Source organism: Hordeum vulgare, chromosome 4H (genome assembly GCF_904849725.1).
Source record: "Hordeum vulgare subsp. vulgare chromosome 4H, MorexV3_pseudomolecules_assembly, whole genome shotgun sequence".
Classification (NCBI taxonomy): Eukaryota; Viridiplantae; Streptophyta; class Magnoliopsida; order Poales; family Poaceae; genus Hordeum; species Hordeum vulgare.
Genome location: NC_058521.1, coordinates 581,109,291 through 581,129,862, shown reverse-complemented (window position 1 = coordinate 581,129,862; position 20,572 = coordinate 581,109,291). Strand labels below are relative to the sequence as shown.

Below are 20,572 nucleotides of genomic sequence, written 5' to 3'. Positions count from 1 at the left end.
GCGCTTACGGCCTGCCGTCCGATCGCGTAATCAACGGCCCATATCAAACAGCGGGACCTCTCTTCTGTTCTGTAGTTCGGTTGGTTTAGGCCAACGCTCCGACCCTCACCCAAACCCTCGCTGCCCCATCCCAACGGCGGCGGCGGCGACGGCGACGGCGACGGCGACCACCCCACCGACGGCGCCGCGTTCGAACGCCCACTCGTCGGCGGAGGCAACCGCCCTCACCTCCCGCTCCGGTAAGCCCCCCGCCCCCTCGTCCTTCCTCTCCCGAGCCGCTCGCGTGCGTGCTATAACCCCTCCCCAAGCTCCAATCCCTCCTGTACTCCGCTGCCTCTGCGCCCTAGAGCGGCCGCCGTGCCGCAGCTTTGCGTCGACGCCGACGTCCCTTCCTGCCTCCACCCCGTCCGCCGCCGTCGGCGGTTGATTTGGTGACGCGCGAGCTTTTTAGTCGTCCAGTGATTACTTGCTCCACGAATTTGGGCCGTTTAGAACCGCCCCCCCGTCTGCTCCCCAAGATCTTTGACAACTTGCCAATAGCTTGATAATCACATGATGTAGTGGTGGGCAGGTGACTTGATAACCGCATCCAGGCTTGAACTTCTCTATTTGGCGATATGCCGTGCAATCGCTTCGCTTGTTTTCACCTGTTCTGGTGCCAGCGAGTAGCAATCAGGCGTGTTTGCTATGCAATGCGCTGGTCCTTCCCAGACTCCAGTTTTAGATTCTGCTCCACTTCTGTTTCCATCTATTTAATTTGCTTAATGCTGAATCTGGCTCAACTTGTTATAGTCTTCCCCACACTTCAGTTTTAGATTTATTTAATTTTTGGTGCAAAAAGACCTTGTTTCGTTGGTTCTCTTATTCCGGAGTTCAGTTTTTCTGATGAAATGTGTGTTCCCTAATGCTATCATGTACACTAAATATGGTATACTTGGTTGTTTCTCTATGCAGTGAAATCTGAAGGTTTCAGCCAAAGCTTCTCAACTCGGTTGTAATCTTTGGAGGACAGGTAGCAACAATTGCAGTTGGCTGATGGATGGGTCTAAATCTAATACCGAAGAAGATGACTATCATGTGATAGGAGACTTACGATCACCAAAGATTCCAAGGAGAAGTCCTGATGGTTCCAAGGACAGGGAATCCGATAGGAGGGAGAGAGAGGACAGGAAAGGTTGGGACTCTTCAAGAAGTGAAACTTCTGCAGACAGGGCTGATACAAGAGATGGTGATTATTCTTCTGACCATAATAAGCACGGCAGGGAAAAAGAGACCATTCATGACAACGCAGATGAGTCGGGTGGAATTAGAAAAGGTGTAGACTCTAGTAGTTCAAGGGGCGGTAGGTCCGATGAGGATATCAATGACAGGAGGGCATCTGCTATGCCTGACAACATCGATGAAGATAGCAGATCAGCGGATCAAAGTCATCAAAAGGAAGAGATTCTTGGGCATACAGTGGAATACGGACATGAAAGCAAGGGTGGTGTGGAAAAAGAGGAGACCTCACCCAGAGTGGGTAACGATGGATGGGAGTCATCAGGGGATAGAAGGAATAGAGACGCTCAACCTTCACAAATACCAGATACACCAGACAGAGGGAGGGATAGCAGTTGGAATGTGAAAACACAAGAAGTTGAAGGATCTGAGCAGTACTCGAGGAGCTGTCAATTGCGAGATCCTAAAGAGACAAATGTTTCTGAATGGAGGAGCACACAGGAAAGGTTAGATGGTATGAGTTTTCATGGTCGAGCTGGGTACCGGCAGGATTCCAGGGGAAGAGCTGATGGTTATAGAGGTACTTCAATCTTTGTAAATCGGTATGACAGGTCTGATTCAATAGAGATCAGGCCAAATAGCAACTTTGATTTTGGGCGAGAGGGCTCTGTTTCTGGAAAAAGATCTGACGTGGGAGCTCATCGGGATTTAATACCTGGAACAACTGATGATAATAGTACCAATCATCCTGAAGCAGACCAAAGTGGTAACACCAGCATGGTTTCTTCATTTCCTCAGCAAGGGCCTAAAGGTGATAGATCCTCTAGAGGAAGGGGGAGGCCAAATGGAAGGGATTCTCAGAGAATTGGAGTTCCGGTGCCACTTATGCCGCCACCTTCATTTGGAGCACTCACCCTGCCACCAGGGCAAATGCAACATATGGGGCCAAATATTCCCCATTCTCCAGGCCCCCCTCTTCTACCTGGTGTTTTCATGCCGCAGTTTCCTGGACCTATGGTGTGGCCTGGAGCAGGAGGTGTTGATGTGAACATGCTCTCTGTTCCACCCAACCTTCACATTCCTCCTCCAGTTGCTGGTGAGCATAGGTTCACTCCAAGTATGGGAGCTGGACCTGTTCATAATGTTCACTTAAATCAAATGGGCCCAGGCATGGGTACTCCAACGAATATGTCAGGATTGGGTTTTAACCAGATGAGTACACAAAATCGTGAATTGACACATGATAAGCCATCTGGTGGTTGGGTGCCACATAGGCATGGTGCACCGATCAGAAAAGCTCCTTCAAGGGGTGAACAGAATGATTACTCTCAGAACTTTGTGGACACTGGCATGCGACCTCAAAACTTCATTAGAGAACTGGATCTTACAAGTGTAGCAGAGGACTATCCAAAATTGAGAGAACTCATACAGAGGAAGGACGAAATTGTTACTAACGCTGCTTCACCACCAATGTATTTTAAGTGTGATCTACGGCAACATGTTCTTTCTCCAGAATTTTTTGGTACTAAGTTTGATGTTATTCTTGTGGATCCACCATGGGAAGAGTATGTTCATCGTGCACCAGGAATAACAGATCATATTGAATATTGGAACGCTGAGGAGATTATGAATTTGAAGATTGAGGTTGTTGTTCTTGCCTGGTTGTTTCTTCCTTTTTAAGGGTGTTCATTGTATGCCAAGGATTATTAATATACTTACCTGAATTGTTTGAATCAACAGGCTATAGCTGATACCCCCTCTTTTCTCTTCCTTTGGGTTGGTGATGGCGTAGGTCTTGAACAGGGCCGTCAATGTTTGAAGAAGGTGAGCCAGTTTTGTCTTTCAGTAATCTAACACATGCAGTTTTATGTTCTGCTTTATTGTCAATTTTTCTGGGTAATGTCATGATGCCAGCTTACAGAAGGCCATCCAGGCTCATGTAATCCTCCCCAAAACTTTATGGGGCTGTTTAGTTCGCGTCCTGGGCAACGTGCCTGAAGAAAACTGGTGCCTGAGTTGGGCCTGAGAAAGTTGCATTTGTTGCCTGGTCAGGCTAGCCTGTGAGAAGAGTGTTTGGTTGGCGCCCTGGCCTGTTGAAGTAAAAAATAATAATTCAATATGTACTTATGTGGAGCCCACCAGCCCATTAAAATATTGCACTAGTAGTTTAGCCCCAGGCACGAACTCAGTTGTCCGAAATTGATAGTCTGACTCAGGCTAATGACGCCGGATGAGTTGACACAGGCTAATGACGACTCCAGGCTCGCTCAGGTCAGGCATACCATCGATTCCTCTGGACGCCAACCAAACAGATGTCAGGCAAATTTCACGGAAGCTCCTGGTCAGGCACGGGATGCACAAGACGCGAACCAAACAGCCCCTATAGCCACAATATAGTTTGAACATTTTTCTGTCGTTGCCATTCTGTTTAGTTGCAGTCAAACTCTAATCTGCATAATTCTCACATTCTTTCGAATGTATTTGTCTATTTCAAAAGATATAGGCACTGCTTTATTTAATTTAGATATTATACAGTTTCCAGCTGAATGATGAAACACAATAATAGATGAAGCTAGCTGAAACATCTCTTTTGTTCAGTGGGGATTTCGTAGGTGTGAGGATGTTTGCTGGGTGAAAACGAACAAGAAAAATGCATCATCAGGTCTGCGGCATGATTCTCGTACATTGTTGCAGCATTCAAAGGTAGTGCTGTTATTAAGTACTACCTCCGCCCCAAAATAAGTGACTCAACCTTAGTACAATTTTGTACTAGAGCTAGTACAAAGTCGAGTCACTTATTTTGAGACGGAGGGAGTATTATATATTTTATAGCATTACTTTTCTGTTTTTACTTTATAATTTCTACATGTCTCTGGTATTCTTGTGAAGTATCCATCTTTCCTTGTGCAGGAGCATTGTCTGATGGGTATAAAAGGAACGGTACGCCGTAGCACTGATGGTCATGTCATCCACGCGAATATTGACACTGATATAATAATAGCTGAAGAACCCACTGATGGTATTTATCTCTGAGCTGCCATTGATAATGCTTATTACTATTCTTCGTTTTTGATATCTGTCTTCTAAACTGCTTTGGGGCCTCTTTTCCTTTCCTGTCTTGTCCTGTATGAGATTAAATTCACTGTTTTGTCTTTATTGTTGTCATGGTATGAATTTTCTGGTTTGACCCATGATAAGTGGAGTATGATTTTTAAAATAAATTGATTTGTTGATAAAAGCATATTCTATCAGCTTGTGGAAGGATTGGTTTACTACAACTGTTTTGAAGAAAATTGTACATCTTTGTTGCTGCTATTTTCTTGTTGACCTGTCCATATGAAGCTTGAACTATGAATATAATCCATGCGATGCTTATTGAAACTCAGACATTTTCTGCATAATAACCTCATGGCAACCATCACAATATGTCCAGGATTGGAGAAACATTTATTCATGTAAAATGTTTTTAGATTTTCCTAAAATGCACGAGTGTGCACATTTAGAAGGAGATGTTAGAGATTTCATGTGTTGTACTGTTGATTCTTGGCATAAGGGTAATGGGATGTGGAAGATGAGCAGATGTTTTTGACTCGGCTAAATAATCGTACAATTTATCCTTCTGGTGATAGCCTTTTGCAGATTAGCTATTCATTGGTCATTTTCATTTTGGTATGTTTGAAAGAACACGTATTTTGGTGAAGTTACTAGGGAAGGTTTTACTAAATCATCTTCTACAAAACTACAGATATGTAGTTGTCCATTTGTTGACAGCTTGGAGTGTATTTCGGAATTCCGTATGTTTATACTGGTTTTTGAAGTATAGGCTTTTTTTGTAAAGAATGCATCCTTTGAAGCATAATATTCGTTTGTGATGCCTAAAAGTACATGTCTCCTTTTACAGGTTCAACGAAGAAACCTGATGACATGTACAGGATCATCGAGCATTTTGCTCTTGGAAAGAGGCGCCTTGAACTCTTTGGCGAGGATCATAACATTCGGCCTGGCTGGCTTACTCTCGGGAAAGATTTATCCTACTCCAACTTCAACAAAGAGGTAGAAAGCCGGATATTCAACTTTTATGCTCATGCACAGAGTTACACAAGCATATGCATTGCTGCTACGAGTTCCACACATCAATGTCATCTCTGCTAAGAAACTTCACTCTTACAGGCGTATAACAAGAACTTTGCGGACAGCGATGGGAAGGTGTGGCAGGGAGGCGGCGGTCGAAACCCTCCCCCTGGCGCCCCGCACCTCATCGTGACGACTCCGGAGATCGAGGGGCTCAGGCCCAAGTCACCCCCACCGAAGAATTGACTGCATCGGCCAAATGCCTCCTCCGAGGGCTCGCACTAATGGCCGAAAAAGAAAACCCCAACCGCGATCTGTTGTGCAAGTTGCAACGGCGGCCACATTTCCTTTTCCATATCCGTAGCTTTTATTACAGTTTGTAGGAGGACGTTGAGACACTGGTAGGGAAAATGTGTCATGGATGATGGATGTCTCAGCAATCAGAATAAGAAGGTACCGTCCTAGTTACGTTTGCGCGTGCGTGTAGTGATCTGATTCATTGTGTTTGGTCGCTTGGGTTTGGATGGTTCCATGTGAAGAGTTCATGCAGGTTGCTGCACCTGCACGTCTGATTCTTTGCTTGCATCGGGGATGGAGCTGGAGGTGAGGAACGAAGATGGTTCTGCTTCTGCAGGTTAAAAAAGACTGAAGGCCTGTGTATGCACGCGTCTCTTGTACACCATCTGTTCCTAAATTTAACATGTTTTTGCAGTTCAAACCTAAATGTAAGATGTTTTTGCAGTTCAATGCATTTAGGAACATAAGTAGTAGGAGTAATTTTTAAGCTGCCTGCCCGTGAGCTACGAGCCTTACATTTATCCCGATGGCCCCGCTGATGGAGGCACCCATTGAAAAAAAAACAAGCTGACCGTCACCAAGGCTACTGGTGGTTGCCAGGATAGGATAAAATAGGACATTTTTTTTAAGGGGTAAATGCTTTGCTTTATTGACCAATAATACGAAGTTCAGGAATTACATGTAAATCAAAGGGTTGTAGGAGCCACATATGGCGTCCTTTCCCCAAATGCAAAGCATGCTTAGCTAAGAGATGAGCTTCCCTATTAGACACTCTCCCTTCATGAACAAAAGAAATATGTTGAAAATTTGAATTGCCATCATTAACTTTGTCCACTATTGGGCCTGTAATCCCATGTGTGTCCAATTTGATCTCCAGTATTGTTGTAAGATAGTCCGAGGACACGACGATATGCTGGAGGAGAAGATCCTTTGCTAGAGCTTGTGCTTCCCGGCATGCCAAGGTTTCCAGGATGTGAGGATCGGTAAGCCCATGAAACACCACGGCCAATGCACCCAGGTACTTTCCGTGGTCGTCGCGGCAAACTGCACTAACCGCGCCCAAGGGGGGGGGGTGTTTGTAGACTGCCCCATCGACGTTGATCTTTGCAAAACCCGACGGTGGTGGTCTCCAACCTGCTGCTGTTACCTGTGTCGTTCTCGCATGCGTTAATGGTCGTTCCGGTCTTGTCTCCTTCAGCTCATGGATGAACATGGTGACAAACGAAAAGATTGCCGCAGGACTCTGGTGCTCTCCCTCATGTATGAGCTTTCTTCGTGCATACCATATAGCCCACAAGGTGACTGTCATGCGAGTAAGTTCTTCCTGAGAGACAGAAGCAAACATACTGAATAACCAGGAGCGGGCAGAAGGTTCGGCCGTAGCGAGCATATGTTCAACCAGCTGTTGATCATGTAATTCCCATACACAGCGAGCCATAGTGCATGTGATCAGCGAATGGAACCAAGAATCTGCGGCGCCACATACTGCACAAGAAGGTGTCGATGCCATGTGCCGGTGGTGGCACACATCTGCTGTAGGGAGAGAAGAACATGCAAGTCTCCACAGAAATACCTTGATCTTCGACGGTACTGGGATATGCCATAGTTTGTCCCAGCTCTTTCTTTCCCTGGTAGTGTCGGCAGGTCCTCCGCGTCCCTCTAACCATGCTTCTCTTCTCAACTTCGTCGTGATGAGCATGCGGTAACACGATCTGACACTAAACTGTCCCTTCTTTTCTTGTGACCAAGCCCAGTAGTCTGTGCTTTGTCTGGTAGGGAGGGGTATGTTTAGGATCACCCCTGCATCAATGGGAAGGAAAGTTGCATTGACCACCTCATGTTTCCACTTAGCAGCCGTGTTATCAATTAACTCCGACACCATCATAGGTCCGTGGGTTGCAAGGCATGTTATTGGGCGCATCGACGCCTCCTTAGGTAACCAGTTCTGATTCCATATGTTAGTATCTGTGCCATCTCCAATTCTTCTGATCAAACCCACCTTGAGGACCTCTCTCCCTTCCATGATTGCCCGCCAAATCTGCGAAGGGTTGTTGCCCAGTTCTGCTTTCAAAAATTCAGAGGAGGGAAAATACTGAGCTTTAAGGATCCTAGCACTGAGTGTTCCTGAAGAATTAAGAAGCCGCCATGCTTGTCTTGCCAGGAGAGCGATGTTGAAGAGTTCTATATCCCTAAACCCCAGTCCACCTTCATACTTAGGGCGGATCATTACTTCCCAAGATAAAATAGGACATGACGTCTCCCAACGAGATCCGTCGCCTCGTATGGAGCAGCGCAACTGTCGAGCTCGAGCTGGATCTGCCTTTGCCGCCTCTTGGAGGTCCCAGCAGCGACAAAGGCCCATGGTGAAATGAAAATATAGATTTCAACACAATAATGAACTAGCACGACAACATGCAGACATATATACCATCTACTCCCGAGAACGGACGTTTGGGGCTCCGCTTCCATGGAGGCCGAATTTTTGAAAAAATTTAAAATTTAAAATTTTCGGTTTTTTAAAAAATCTAAAAAAATATGCAAGTAAAGAAGGATGTTATGTGTATGTGTGTAAAATTTTAGGATAAAATACTTTAAAATACGATCTGCACGAAAAAGATAAATTCATGGCCTGAAACGATGAATAGTGTCATGTGTAAAAAAGACTTAGATTTGTCTTTTTTGCACAACTCTTATTTCAATGTATTATTTTCTGAAAATTTACACTCATGTGTGTTATGCCTTCACTTATTCCTGTATTTCTTCAGATTTTTTTGAAAATTTATAATATGAATTTTCATGAAATTTGAATTTTAAATTTAAAGGCCTTCATGGAGCTCGGTCACCAAACGCAATTTCCGATCTACTCCCTCCGTTTCTAAATATAAGTCCTTTTAGATGTTTCACTAAAATACTATATACGGACGTATATAGACATACTTTAGTATGTAGATTCACCCATTTTGCTCCGTATGTAGTGTTTTAGTAAAATCTCTAAAAAAGACTTATATTTAGGAACGGAGGTGTTGGCTTTTCGCCCTCAGGATCGAACACACGATCACCCTGCAGCTCGACTAGTCGTGTACGTGCCACTCGGCTCAACGTATACGAACTAGTTGTAGCACTCAATATCTCACCGGCGCTTACGCAAACACCGGGACCAGAACACACGCACGCGAACGCAACAACACGAAGATGGCCAGAGGCACGTGTCGTGCCTCGTAATAATTTCTTTATTGTTTTTCTCGTTTTTCTGGTATTACAATAGCTAGCCGTGCCTATGTATATAAAAGCGCACAATCAGAAACGTTGGCTTACAAAGCCGACTCGAACTAGTACTCGTACATGAGCACAACCAGGCACATCACCATGTACAAATCCTATACGGACTACTACATGGAACTCACATGGACTCAACTTTCCTAACAAGCCAACGGGTATAGACACATAATCGGACTCTCCTAATCACCGTCTACCTTAATTACACTTGTACTAATTCTAACAAAACTCTAAGTACTTGTACTTACCAAACTAAAATAAACATGTTTGGATTACTTCAACATTCACCCCCTAATCCAAACACTCGACTCATCGACTTGGAACCAACACATCGTTTGGATTACCAGTCCACGCCGTCACATCTTAGCGTGCTACATGCAGACTAAACACATAGCCTCTCATATAGGAACTCAACTTAACTGGTGCACATCCATCTTCATGCCGGCCTTCGTCTTCTCGCCAAAACACACTAACGACTCAGACATAAGAAAAAACTAAAGACACGACTCTTTTTTGTTTTTTTCTGCCGCCGCTTCTTCATCAAAGCAACCCTGGGCCGTCATCCACATCCACTTTAGCTAGTTGCAGAATCTCGTGCTCCTTCTTTGCCTCCTTCCGCGGATTAGGACACTCTTGAGAATAGTGTCCATAGTCCTGACAATTGTAGCAACGAACTTCAGATTTGTCGAACTTCCGGTACTTCTGCTTATTACGCAAGAACATCAACTGCTCCTCTTCTTGGTCGCGTTCACGTCCCTTCAACGTCAACTCATAGGTCTTTAGTCGCCCGATCACCTCCATCACCGACATCTTCGTCACATCGCCATACTGCTCTATGGTGCCAACGATCGGTAAAAACTTATCCGGAACGGCTCGTAGTAATTTCTCCACAACCGCGATGTCTTCCATCTTTGATCCGAGAGCTCGCATCTCATTAACTAGGGAGGTTAGTTTTAACGCAAATTCACCAACCCCTTCTGACGCCTTCATGCTCATCCTCTCGAACTCCCTCCTTAGAGCTTGAACACGTGCCTTCTTGACACGATCATCTCTAGCATGCATCTCCTTGAGCGCTTGCCAAGCTTCCTTTGCCGTCTCTTTCTCCGATATAGACATGAAAACCGATATAGACATGAAAACGGCATCAGACACACCTTGGGCTATGATGGCAAAAGCCTCTTGGTCCTTTGTCTCTTCGACCGCGCCTTCACCTTCCACCGCTGCCCAAACTCCACGCGCACGCATGAAGATCTTCATCTTCGCAGCCCACACCCCATAATTGTCACCATCAAGCATGGGGTACTGGATGGTCACACCACCACCACTCGCCTTCGAAGTCGACATGATCCTCTTCTTCGATTTTCCTTCGTCCGTGACACAACTAGACGTCGACGACAACTCCACCATGACGCAACTTGACGGCGAAGCCTCCACACCTTGCTCTAGATACCAATTGTTGGCTTTTCGCCCTCAGGATCGAACACACGATCACCCTGCAGCTCGACTAGTCGTGTACGTGCAACTCGGCTCAACGTATACGAACTAGTTGTAGCACTCGATATCTCACCGGCGCTTACGCAAACACCGGGACCAGAACACACGCACGCGAACGCAGCAACACGAAGATGGCCAGAGGCACGTGTCGTGCCTCGTAATAATCTCTTTATTGCTTTTCTCGTTTTTCTGGTATTACAATAGCTAGCCGTGCCTATGTATATAAAAGCGCACAATCAAAAACGTTGGCTTACAAAGCCGACTCGAACTAGTACTCGTACATGAGCACAACCGGGCACATCATCATGTACAAATCCTATACGGACTACTACATGGAACTCACATGGACTCAACTTTCCTAACAAGCCAACGTAGACAGAGTCGTAATCAGAACACAATTGTATGTTGTATACATGCAAATACTTATTTGAAGTGGTGCCTTCATGGATTCGTAAATTATCGCACCGCCATTACAACCTACTACATGGGAATGGGTTTGACAAAGAGGCTCTCGACATTCTTCCGAAGATATGAGCCGAAGGTGTATCCATCTTTCTGATCCGCATAATATATGGTTGCAGTATTAATTAAGTTTATAATCCGCTTCACCACCGGGAACAGTTCTCGATTTTCAAAGCGAGCTTCATTTACTGTTTTCCATTCAGCTTCAATCAGTGAATTGATTCTGGCAATTCCAACCTCACTTGTGACCCTATGCTCGACCATGTAAGACTCTAAAGTGCTTGCCGCATCCACCTTCTCGCCCTACAAGTTTACACGACATTATCATTCAGATACCTCGATCGCCTTGATCGGTTGCTGTGGTAAAAGGTTTTAACTGGGACAAAGTTCAAAAAGACTATACTTGAAATGCAGCAATATCATCAAATATACGCATTATCTTCCCGCCTGCTATAGCAATATTAGGGCAACTAAGTGCCCACTCAAATGCTTCCTTGGTTACTTCATCACCCATGCCAACCATCAACACTACACATAGGGTTGCTATACCTATGGACATGGCTGATAAATTCAGTACATTTTCAAAGCTTGGCTTCTGATTCTGGTGTAACCATTCGGCTTCTTGGAGTTGATAAGTAGAAAACTTTTGAAACTGCACACAAGACAACAAATTAACCACATGACTAAAAAATGTGACAAATTTACAAGGTTGTGTGCGTCTCAAGTGGGTGTTGACGCTGGAAGAAGTGAAATTATACCCAACATTTTTAATGTGCTAACAAAGTACAAAATGGTTCTAATCACGTGCAGGTTACATTCTTGTGCACCTTAACAACCCCAATCTTGGCGATCACTACAGAGGGTGGACGATTTAGCTTGTTGGGGACGGGACATTGTGGCATGAGAGGTCTTTGCATGATTTGGATAGAAGTTTAGTGCATGGATCTATGCATCATGATTCTTTTGGGTGTCACAGGCCAATATTTATTTATCGGTCTATTCAGACCCTTTTGGAACCCTCTGTCGTAACTAAATGCCCTGCTTTTTTTAATTTCAAACTTCCTAAAATATTATAATAAACTAGGTTGCACAATATGCTTCTTTGAACTAGTGTCCAACAGTCCATTATCATCATAAAAAACAATATAAAGATATAAGATACATGATTGTTTACCGCTTTCTTGACATAGGCAACATGGTAAGTGTCAGTGAATGCTTCACCATCAGCATCCTTAAAGATCCTCAAGAGTTCATTATAGTACCTTTTCAGGTAGTCAGGTAGAAGAGAAGTTGCGCTCTCATCCATCTACATGTTAGATTACATTGCACAAAGATAATCCGAAGAAAAAATTAATTCAGCCATTCCTTGCATTTCATGTTAGCATGGTTTTTTTTTTTTTTTTTTTTGCATATGAAAGTAAACCCAAACTACTAACCTTTGTATGGCCGCATTTAGCTGTCGAATTTCCTCTATGGTAGCATGGGTATCATATGTGTCATCTATTATGGTCATTAGCGCCATTACCTTTGTAAAGAATATTCTTGATAGGGTGAAATCTTTTTCATGGTAGACCACACATGCCCCAAAGTAACTCTCCACCAAACGATCTCGAACATAGTTTGTCCCTACATAATCGTAAAAATCATCCGTCCACCTGGAAATATTAAGTATTTTAATACTTTAGTTCAAGAAATAAGTCCTATTAAATTGTGATCAGATGAATAGTGTGTGAAACATATATGTGTAGGATAGAACACATGAAGGTATGAATATTTACTGGTTCCATCTTAATTGAGTAGTGGATATAACAGAGACATACTTGGTAAGATACTGGAGTTCCTTCAAGTGGACATGCTGTAGAAGGTTAAAATCCAGCTTCGCGAGCTCCAGTAGAGTTGGGTTATTTCCTTCCTCATGTTTGTACTCCGAGATATAATACCTTGTTTCTACCCTCTTAACTGTCCTCGGAAATGGTACATCCAAAGCACGCTTAACATGCTCGGCTAAAGGGGACTTGAGACTGTCTCTCATCATTTCAAGGTGATGCCTTGCAAAAGAGATGGCTTCTTGTAGTGATGGCTCACCATGAACGAGAAGATGAGCTGCATTGTATAGACTTAAAAGTCCCCTTGGGTCACTGGTAATATCTTCCCTGAAGCTCCCATCTTCATTCTTGAATTTGTTGAAAACATCTGAGGTCCAATGTCAGTGATATCTTGTTAATATAAATTGGCCATATTAAGTTGTAGGGATTAATCTAAACCATGTACCATCTTCTATATATGTTTTGTGGGACTTAGCTAATGGCTTGTATACACTTATAAGAATACATATATACCTGGAGATACCCAAAGACCATGTTCTCTAAGCAAACGAAACCTGAGAGCAACTTCGTGGAGGCTAGAGCTACATAACTCACTCTCGAGGATGTCCCTCAACACAACATCAATCTGCACTTTGAAGTGGTGATCAATTCCGAGATGTTGGACGGTGTCACATAATGTTATCATTTCCATCGTGTGGTTGCAAGTCTTAAACAATACACAGACCTCCTCCTTTAGTTCATCAGCTCTCACAGCCATCCATTTCTCTGATCTCTACAAACATGCAAATACACATGAATGGATTAGATGGCAATAGTGCAAGCTATGTCAAAATAAATTCAGCTCGTCCATCTATGGTTGTTTGTTATATCCCCTTGTTCTTGTATTCTTCACTTCTTAACGAAATGAAAACAACACTGTTGTATTTCACCATAATAAATACTCCCTCCGTTCCTAAATATAAGTCTTTGTAGACATTTCACTAGTGGACTACATACGAATGTATATAGACATACTTTAGAGTATAGATTCAATCATTTTGTTTCGTATGTAGACCCTTAGTGAAATCGCTTAAAAGACTTATATTTAGGAACGGGGGGAGTACAAAGTAGTCCATTGATTGAGAGTACTCCCTCCATTTCAGTTTATAAGTCCGGCACGTGTATCTAGATCGTCAATTTGACCAACTTAATGATAATCATATATTACAAAAAATATATCATTAAAAACTTTAGATGTTCTATTTTTTAATGATATAATTTTTATATTAAACAATAGAATTTATAGAAGTCAAATTGACGACCTAGGTACACGTGCGTGCCTTATAAACTGTGACGAAGGTAGCAAAATCTAAAAAGATAAAAGTATTATCTCGAAAATTGTATCCGATTCATGTTTTTACCACTTTGCTTGGTTCTCAAAGTGGCTGTAAACCAAGCCATGCCCTAGTTTGTTAGCAACATATTTTCTTTCAAAAATCTAGTGACTGTAAACCTAAGTATATTAATGTCTGGGCAATTGATACTTCGGTTTTTCTGGTTTGGTTTAGACAAAAGAGGTGCATACTTTTTTATCAAATACTAAAAAAACATATGCAGACTCGTTTTTGCTTTATTGGGTCATAATGGGTAGTAACATATATGTGTGTTCTCATGCAAGCCTTCATTTATTTAGGTGTAGACTCATTTTGCACGGGGGTGCATCATGTTATGATAACATATTATTTTAGCACAAATATCCCTCTCTTCATTAACTACACGACATATAAGGAAACTTGCCTTGTGATGTGTTATGTTATAGTACTAGTTAACACTACTAGGGAAAATCCTATAGGGAGATCACTAGTCATGGAGTAGGTGGCCGCGCGACTGTTACTTAGCAGTAGTGCAACTCAAAAGCACGCGCTGCAGGTAAACGTTGACAATAGCGTCATGTTTAGTAACATACACTACTTCTAAGTGGTCCCCACCTTACCCCAGGGGCTAGCTATAGTAGCAGCGTGGGATACAAAACCCGCGCTACAACTAACTTGATAGTAGTAGCGCGTGCTACATACCTCCCGCTGTTACTCTATATACATGGGCCACTAAGTCGGGCCCCACTTAGCAGTAATGCGGGTCACAAGCCCACGCTACAGGTCTCAAGCTTAGCTATAGCACCGACCTCGTGCCCCTCGCTACGAATAAGCACCTCTTGTCCTATCTTCCGGCCATCCGTTTCCTCACTCTCGCACTCTCCTCATCATTGTTGTTGCCCGCGCTATCGTCACACCGACATCACGACGTCGCTGTCCGCTCTTCTTCTCGAGCATCGGGACCCTGCCTCGCCATTGTTTTGTCGCCAGTCGATCCCGCTCGAACCCCAACTCCTACATCGCCTACACAAGCCTCCAACCTTGAAGGTATTCTGATCTCCCGCCCTCGTCCATCCATCTTCTCTTCCTCCTGATCCCGCCCGAGCCTCGGCGCCCCTGCTCTTCCTTCCGAGCCCTGGTGACGAACCCTAGGTCGGTTGCTCATTTACATGACTGCATTACAGTAGTACAAATCCTGAATTGCAATGGACCAGATGGCCGAATTAGAGAAAGTTTGTATCAGATGTTTAGTAGGGAACATCCCCACGGTCATTTTGAGTGGTCATTCACTCATTTCGGCAGATCCGTTTGGTCACAACAATAAAAACAAGAATTTCTCGTGATATTTGAAAAATAGTTCATCTACTTATTTCAGTGTCCAAATTTTACTGTTGATACGTTGTACTAGTGCCCATGATCTTGAGATTATATATCATTTCAGTGTTGATACTTTCTACTATTTGGTCATGTATATGTGTATGCACTTTGTAAAAATGCCTAAGTGATGCCTAAGTGCTTGTCTCTGCTACTGTATATGTGGTGCTACAGAAGGCCAAATTTCAAGTTTATTAATTTCCGCTCCGGCAAATTTCAGGCGCTTGATATGTCCTCTTTTTAGCAAAGGTCATGCCGAAATTTTGGCATGACTTGTGCTAGAAAGTAGGACATATCGAGTGCCTGGGATTTGCCGGAACGGGAATTAAATGACATTTCGGCAAAAACTAAAGCCATTTTTTGATGTCATTACTTCATAAAAATAACGTTGATCGATTTAGGGTTGACTTTGATGTTCTTGAAGGAAGTATCCCGACTATTGTCGTGGGGGTTGCTTTTCTTCCTTCTTCTCCTGATAGACATTTTGGTAATGCACATGGAGAAGGAGAGAAGCCACCATCACCGACGGTCGTAATATCAGTGTGAGGGAGTGTCCACCATATATGGTCGAAATATCAATAAGGAAGAATCCCGTCTATTATTGCAGGGGTCGCTTCTCTTCCTTATCCTCATGATAGGCCTTTTGATAATACATGACAAGAAGGAGAGAAGCCACCATCACCAACGGTCATAATATCAGTGTGAGGGAGTGTCCACCATATATAGACCAACATTATTAGTACTAGTGTAGATCGATGTTTTTGAGGGAAGGATTCTGATTGTTGTCGTGGGGGTCGCTTTTCCTTCTTCTTCGAGTGTAAGACCTTTTGGTCCAGCCTTCGGGGAATAAGGAGAAGCGACTATCACCATCAATTGAAATATTAGTGAGGGTGTGTCCATCATATACGACAAATATCAGTGGCTTTCTAGTATTTTCTGTTGATTTTTAATCTTTCAATAGGGAACACAGAAAATGGATGACGATGATAGGATCCCCGAGTGTGATGATTGTACCAACGACGGGGGTATGTGCGACAATCCGCACTTGGACAATGATAGGTGCTTGTCCCTCATGCTTAATGACGAGTTCAAAGTTTTACGGTATATAACTTCAGGAACACATATTTCTTCTTAATTAAACATGAGTTGAGATTTTTATTTAATGTGTAGTTTTCATTTTTTATAATCCAACTAGTACACCCCATGCTATGCAAGACAACAATTTCCTAGAGAACCTCTCTTTTGTTGTCGTGGAAATGGTGGAGACGCAGAAAGTTCACCTTAGGACGAAGCATCGTTTCATTTTTTAGGCTAAGCTCTACAATGAATGAAGTCACACCCATTTTGGTCGTGCAAATTGGAGAGGATTATGCAAGGCTTACATATTTGAAGAGGGTATAAGAATTACCTTCGATATTGGCATTCCTCAATATGATCCATTCACCAGGCCTTAGTATGATAAAGACATTTGGATGGATCTACACATGATCCCAATTCTACCTCTGTGTGTTTTTGTTAAACAAATTTGTTAAATAATCTATATTGCTTATTTAAAAATAATTGTTATTCACCCTTACTTAACTTGTTTATCTGTAATTGTCATCTTATTTCCTTTTTTAAAAAATATATAAAAGATAGTAGACAAGGCCTACTACAATGCTGGATGACCAAACTTGGCAGGATAATAATTCTCTTGTCTCCTTTGGTAATGAAGTTCAGACTTTTAAGCGCATTTATGGAGCTGGCCAAATTATACAGAGCCACTAACCCACGAGTTGAGCAATGGTAATATTCAGGCAAATATCATCGTAAGATTTTTTTTCTACTATTGTGTCACTAGTTTATCTTTCTTAGTAAGTAAACTATATTACTAACTATGTTACCGTTATGTTCTTCAACAAAAGCTCCCGAATGATGTTGTGCTTCCACTGACGTTTGTCGAAGGTCAGATGACAATTGTTAGCATACAACCATGGACAAGGGCTTTTGAATGTTCATACTTGACTTCTCAAACATATGAAGGCCTCCCTCAAAATCAAAAGGTGAAGAAAAATAGTGAATGAGCACAACCCACCAATTGGAGGCTGGTGAATCTCTATGCTCCATTATGGAGACGAAGAGTTTAAAAAAAAATCTATGTTACCTAAGAGACAGGAGTAGGTCCTAATATTTGTCATGTGCTAGGAAGTTCTTTACCTAGGATGATAACAATTGATTAGTACTGGTTAACTTGTGATGATCATTATGGTGAGACATTGTTATATCAGTACGCTGATGATAGTTGTTATGTCACTACAATGATGATGAGTTGTTATATCAGCTAGTAATGGGTAACTTATGATGATCATTGTGGTGAGACATTGTTATATCACTATAATGATGATGAGATGTTATATCACTACGATGATGATGAGTTGTATGTCATTGCTATCGTATAAAAAATTATATAAAATTGTATAAATACAATATAAATATATAGAAATGGATAGATAGGTAAAGTAGTGATGCCGGATAACTAGTTAGTAGTAGTGCTAACAAAAGTAGTAGTAACGCAGGGCTAGATCTGCAGTACTACCATTAATTAATTGCAGCGTCGCACCGCGCTACTGCTAGGGCTTTGGCCCATGCTACTACTAGGCTACCCTCCTTTTTGGTTTATTCTCGTAATACATACTTTCACTTTCACTTCTTCCCACCATATGTTTACACTACGAAGCACATTAAATCGATGCATGTAAAGATTAAGAGAAAACCGATCAAAATGCATGCCACATGCCTACTTATTTAGTGGTCCCACATGCATGCACCGTAGTTAATGCAGATTAAAGTTTGACTAGTTTTGCAAACTACTCCCCTTCCTTCTTAAATATAGGTCCTTCTAAAGATTTTACTAGTGAACTACTCCCTCCGTTCCTAAATATAAGTCTTTTTAGATGTTTCATTAGGGGACTACATCGAATGTATATAGACATACTTTAGAGTATAGATTTATTCATTTTGCTTCGTATGTAGTCCCTTAGTGAAATCTCTTAAAAGACTTATATTTAGGAACGGAGGAAGTACATACGGATGTACTACATAGACATACTTTAGAATGTAGATTCATTCATTTTACCCTGTATATATAGATCCCTAGTGAAATCTCTTAAAAGATTTATATTTAGGAACGGAGGAAATATGAGATTTATTTCTTCCCTCATCATCTATTTTGATCGATGAGATTTCAGATTTAAGTCTTTTAAACCCGAAAAAAGAAATTATGATAGACACTCGAAAAAAATGTCATATACTAGTATATACCTTGAGTGGTTTTGGCTGGTAATTGAGGAAGTAGTCGCCCCACAGCGAGGCTTGATGGCTGGACAGCTTCTCAGGAGCAGCGGCAACACAGGAGGCCCTTTGGCTGTGTGTATGTTTAGCTGCTCCTTGTTTAACACAAAGGGATGGTGCATAGCTCGAGGCAGGCAACGCTCGGAGGAGGCCATAGGTTTTGGGGATATGGAGATGCAGATCGGGAGAGGCATGGAAATGCATCATATTGTCCAGCCGCCTGGTGAAGTTTTCTCTAAGGGCTAAACAAAGCTCAGCTGTGGATTCGTGCGAGCTTGGGGGCGTAGAGGTACAGCGGCACAGGAGGGGTTGCTGGTGGTGCGAGTGGAGGAGGAGGAGGAGACGGGGGTACATGGGGTGGGGGAGCGTGTGTGTGTGTGTCTCTATATGAAACGGAGCGACCCACCATGCGCTGGCGACGTGCGCTGGATTTCGGGTTGGTTCGAATTTCCAAATCGGACAACTGTTTAAAGAGCGCTGCTACAGATTAGCCAAAGAAGCTGCTATGATCCTTTTCCTTTCTCTCCCATCCATTGGATTCGTAGTGGAAGAACAAGACGCGAGTCGTCGCCGATGCAGTCCCCCTCCATTAGTTAGAGTCATCTCCTTCTCCAACTAGCTAGTAAATCTACTCATTTGATGAAGTGACCTATGTACCTCCCTAACTAGATCTAGCCATGTCAAGAAGGCTTTGTCCACTTTGATCATTGCCTAGCTAGGTGTGTGCCGACACCGATCGACACATCAACATCACCTTGCTCGATCTCGAGATAGATAGATGAATAAAAATGTGTGCTTCTGCAAGAATGGAAATGTGTGTATGTGTGCAAATATGACATAATCGGGTGATATGACGGAAATTGTGTGTGTGGCACGAGTTGCCGTCGAATTGTGCTTGAGTTGCCTATGTTTTGCCGAAATGTCGATTTATTTTCGTTTCGACGAATTTCGGACAAACTCTATATGTCCTATTTTTAGGGAAGGTTGTATAACTTTGATGCATGCATGCATTTTTGATAATCAATTTGTTTATTATTACCGTGCAGGCATCCATGATGGTCAGTGGAATGATGGTGGAAAGGTGGTTGCGGTAGGCGGTGCGGGACATGAATGAAAATAACCGGACAAAGATTTTATGTCCGTGTCGAAGATGCAAAGGAGGAGCTTGGCTCGATCCCTATCAGGATGGTCGTGTAATGGAGCACTTGGTCATGACTGGTTTTATGGATGGCTATACTCGGTGGATAATTGGAGAAGAAGATGATGATGATGATGAAGAGGATGCCGACGGGGCAGCCAATGATGCGGGTCAAGACGAAGAGATGACCGATAATGACGGCGGAGAAGGGGTCGGACATGGCGGGGGGGAAGAGGCCGGACATGTCGGCGGAGAAGAGGCCGGACATGGCGGCAGAGAAAATGTGGACACGCCGCAGACTTCGTCACTACTAAGTTCAATCGTGCGGGATCCTCATGTTCGAGACCTGCTTCGCAAGGAGACGAGTACTGACAGAGCTGCTTCTAAAGAGGAGGTCAAGCTGGAGCAACTAGTGGTAGACTCGAACACCCATTGTATGATGGTTGCGATCCCGAGGTGACCCTCTTGAGTTTCACGCTCAAACTTCTAAAGACGAAGGCTAAAAACAAATGTACCGACACTAGCCTCGATGAGATTCTCAAGTACCTAAAGGATGTTCTTCCGACAGGGAATCTATGTCCTACTAGTGTGGATGAGGCCAAGAAGATCGTGTGCCCTCTTGATTTGCCTCACGTTAGATACCATGCATGCATCAACGATTGCATCATTTATCGAAAGGAGCACGCGGAAAAAACCAGTTGTCCGATGTGCAATGCTTCTCGATACAAGAAGGT

At 43.0% G+C, this 20,572-nt stretch overlaps 2 protein-coding genes across 2 annotated transcripts; one reads left to right on the top strand and one right to left on the bottom strand.

The window, feature by feature from the left end:
- The first annotated feature begins 76 nt into the window (after nucleotides 1-76).
- LOC123449712 (N6-adenosine-methyltransferase non-catalytic subunit MTB) lies at nucleotides 77-6,013 on the top strand. Its single transcript, XM_045127026.1, has 7 exons — nucleotides 77-239; nucleotides 955-2,862; nucleotides 2,959-3,042; nucleotides 3,817-3,921; nucleotides 4,129-4,237; nucleotides 5,120-5,271; nucleotides 5,389-6,013. Exons 2-7 carry the CDS (start codon nucleotides 1,036-1,038, stop codon nucleotides 5,533-5,535), a joined length of 2,424 nt encoding a protein of 807 aa, XP_044982961.1. The 5' UTR covers nucleotides 77-239; nucleotides 955-1,035; the 3' UTR covers nucleotides 5,536-6,013.
- A 4,823-nt stretch (nucleotides 6,014-10,836) lies between these two features.
- On the bottom strand, nucleotides 10,837-20,106 carry LOC123450819 (tau-cadinol synthase-like). Its single transcript, XM_045127896.1, has 8 exons — nucleotides 20,028-20,106; nucleotides 18,671-18,795; nucleotides 13,158-13,416; nucleotides 12,639-13,011; nucleotides 12,242-12,473; nucleotides 11,993-12,124; nucleotides 11,222-11,470; nucleotides 10,837-11,121 (listed from the first exon to the last, which is right to left on the bottom strand). The coding sequence occupies exons 1-8, from the start codon at nucleotides 20,104-20,106 to the stop codon at nucleotides 10,837-10,839; spliced, it is 1,734 nt and encodes a 577-aa protein (XP_044983831.1).
- Between the last annotated feature and the right edge of the window lie 466 nt (nucleotides 20,107-20,572).

What these genes read in the sequence shown, in the direction of transcription:
- LOC123449712 (XM_045127026.1), top strand. Translation starts at nt 1,036, where the DNA reads ATGGATGGGTCTAAATCTAATACCGAAGAAGATGACTATCATGTGATA. An exon ending in GCCGTCAATGTTTGAAGAAG is followed by an intron (nt 3,043 to 3,816) that starts GTGAGCCAGTTT and finishes TCTTTTGTTCAG; the next exon opens with TGGGGATTTCGTAGGTGTGA. An exon ending in AGCTGAAGAACCCACTGATG is followed by an intron (nt 4,238 to 5,119) that starts GTATTTATCTCT and finishes CTCCTTTTACAG; the next exon opens with GTTCAACGAAGAAACCTGAT.
- LOC123450819 (XM_045127896.1), bottom strand. Translation starts at nt 20,106, where the DNA reads ATGTCCGGCCTCTTCTCCGCCGACATGTCCGGCCTCTTCCCCCCCGCC. An exon ending in ACCAGCCAAAACCACTCAAG is followed by an intron (nt 13,417 to 18,670) that starts GTATATACTAGT and finishes GCATGTTTGTAG; the next exon opens with AGATCAGAGAAATGGATGGC. An exon ending in TTGCCTATGTCAAGAAAGCG is followed by an intron (nt 11,471 to 11,992) that starts GTAAACAATCAT and finishes TCTTGTGTGCAG; the next exon opens with TTTCAAAAGTTTTCTACTTA.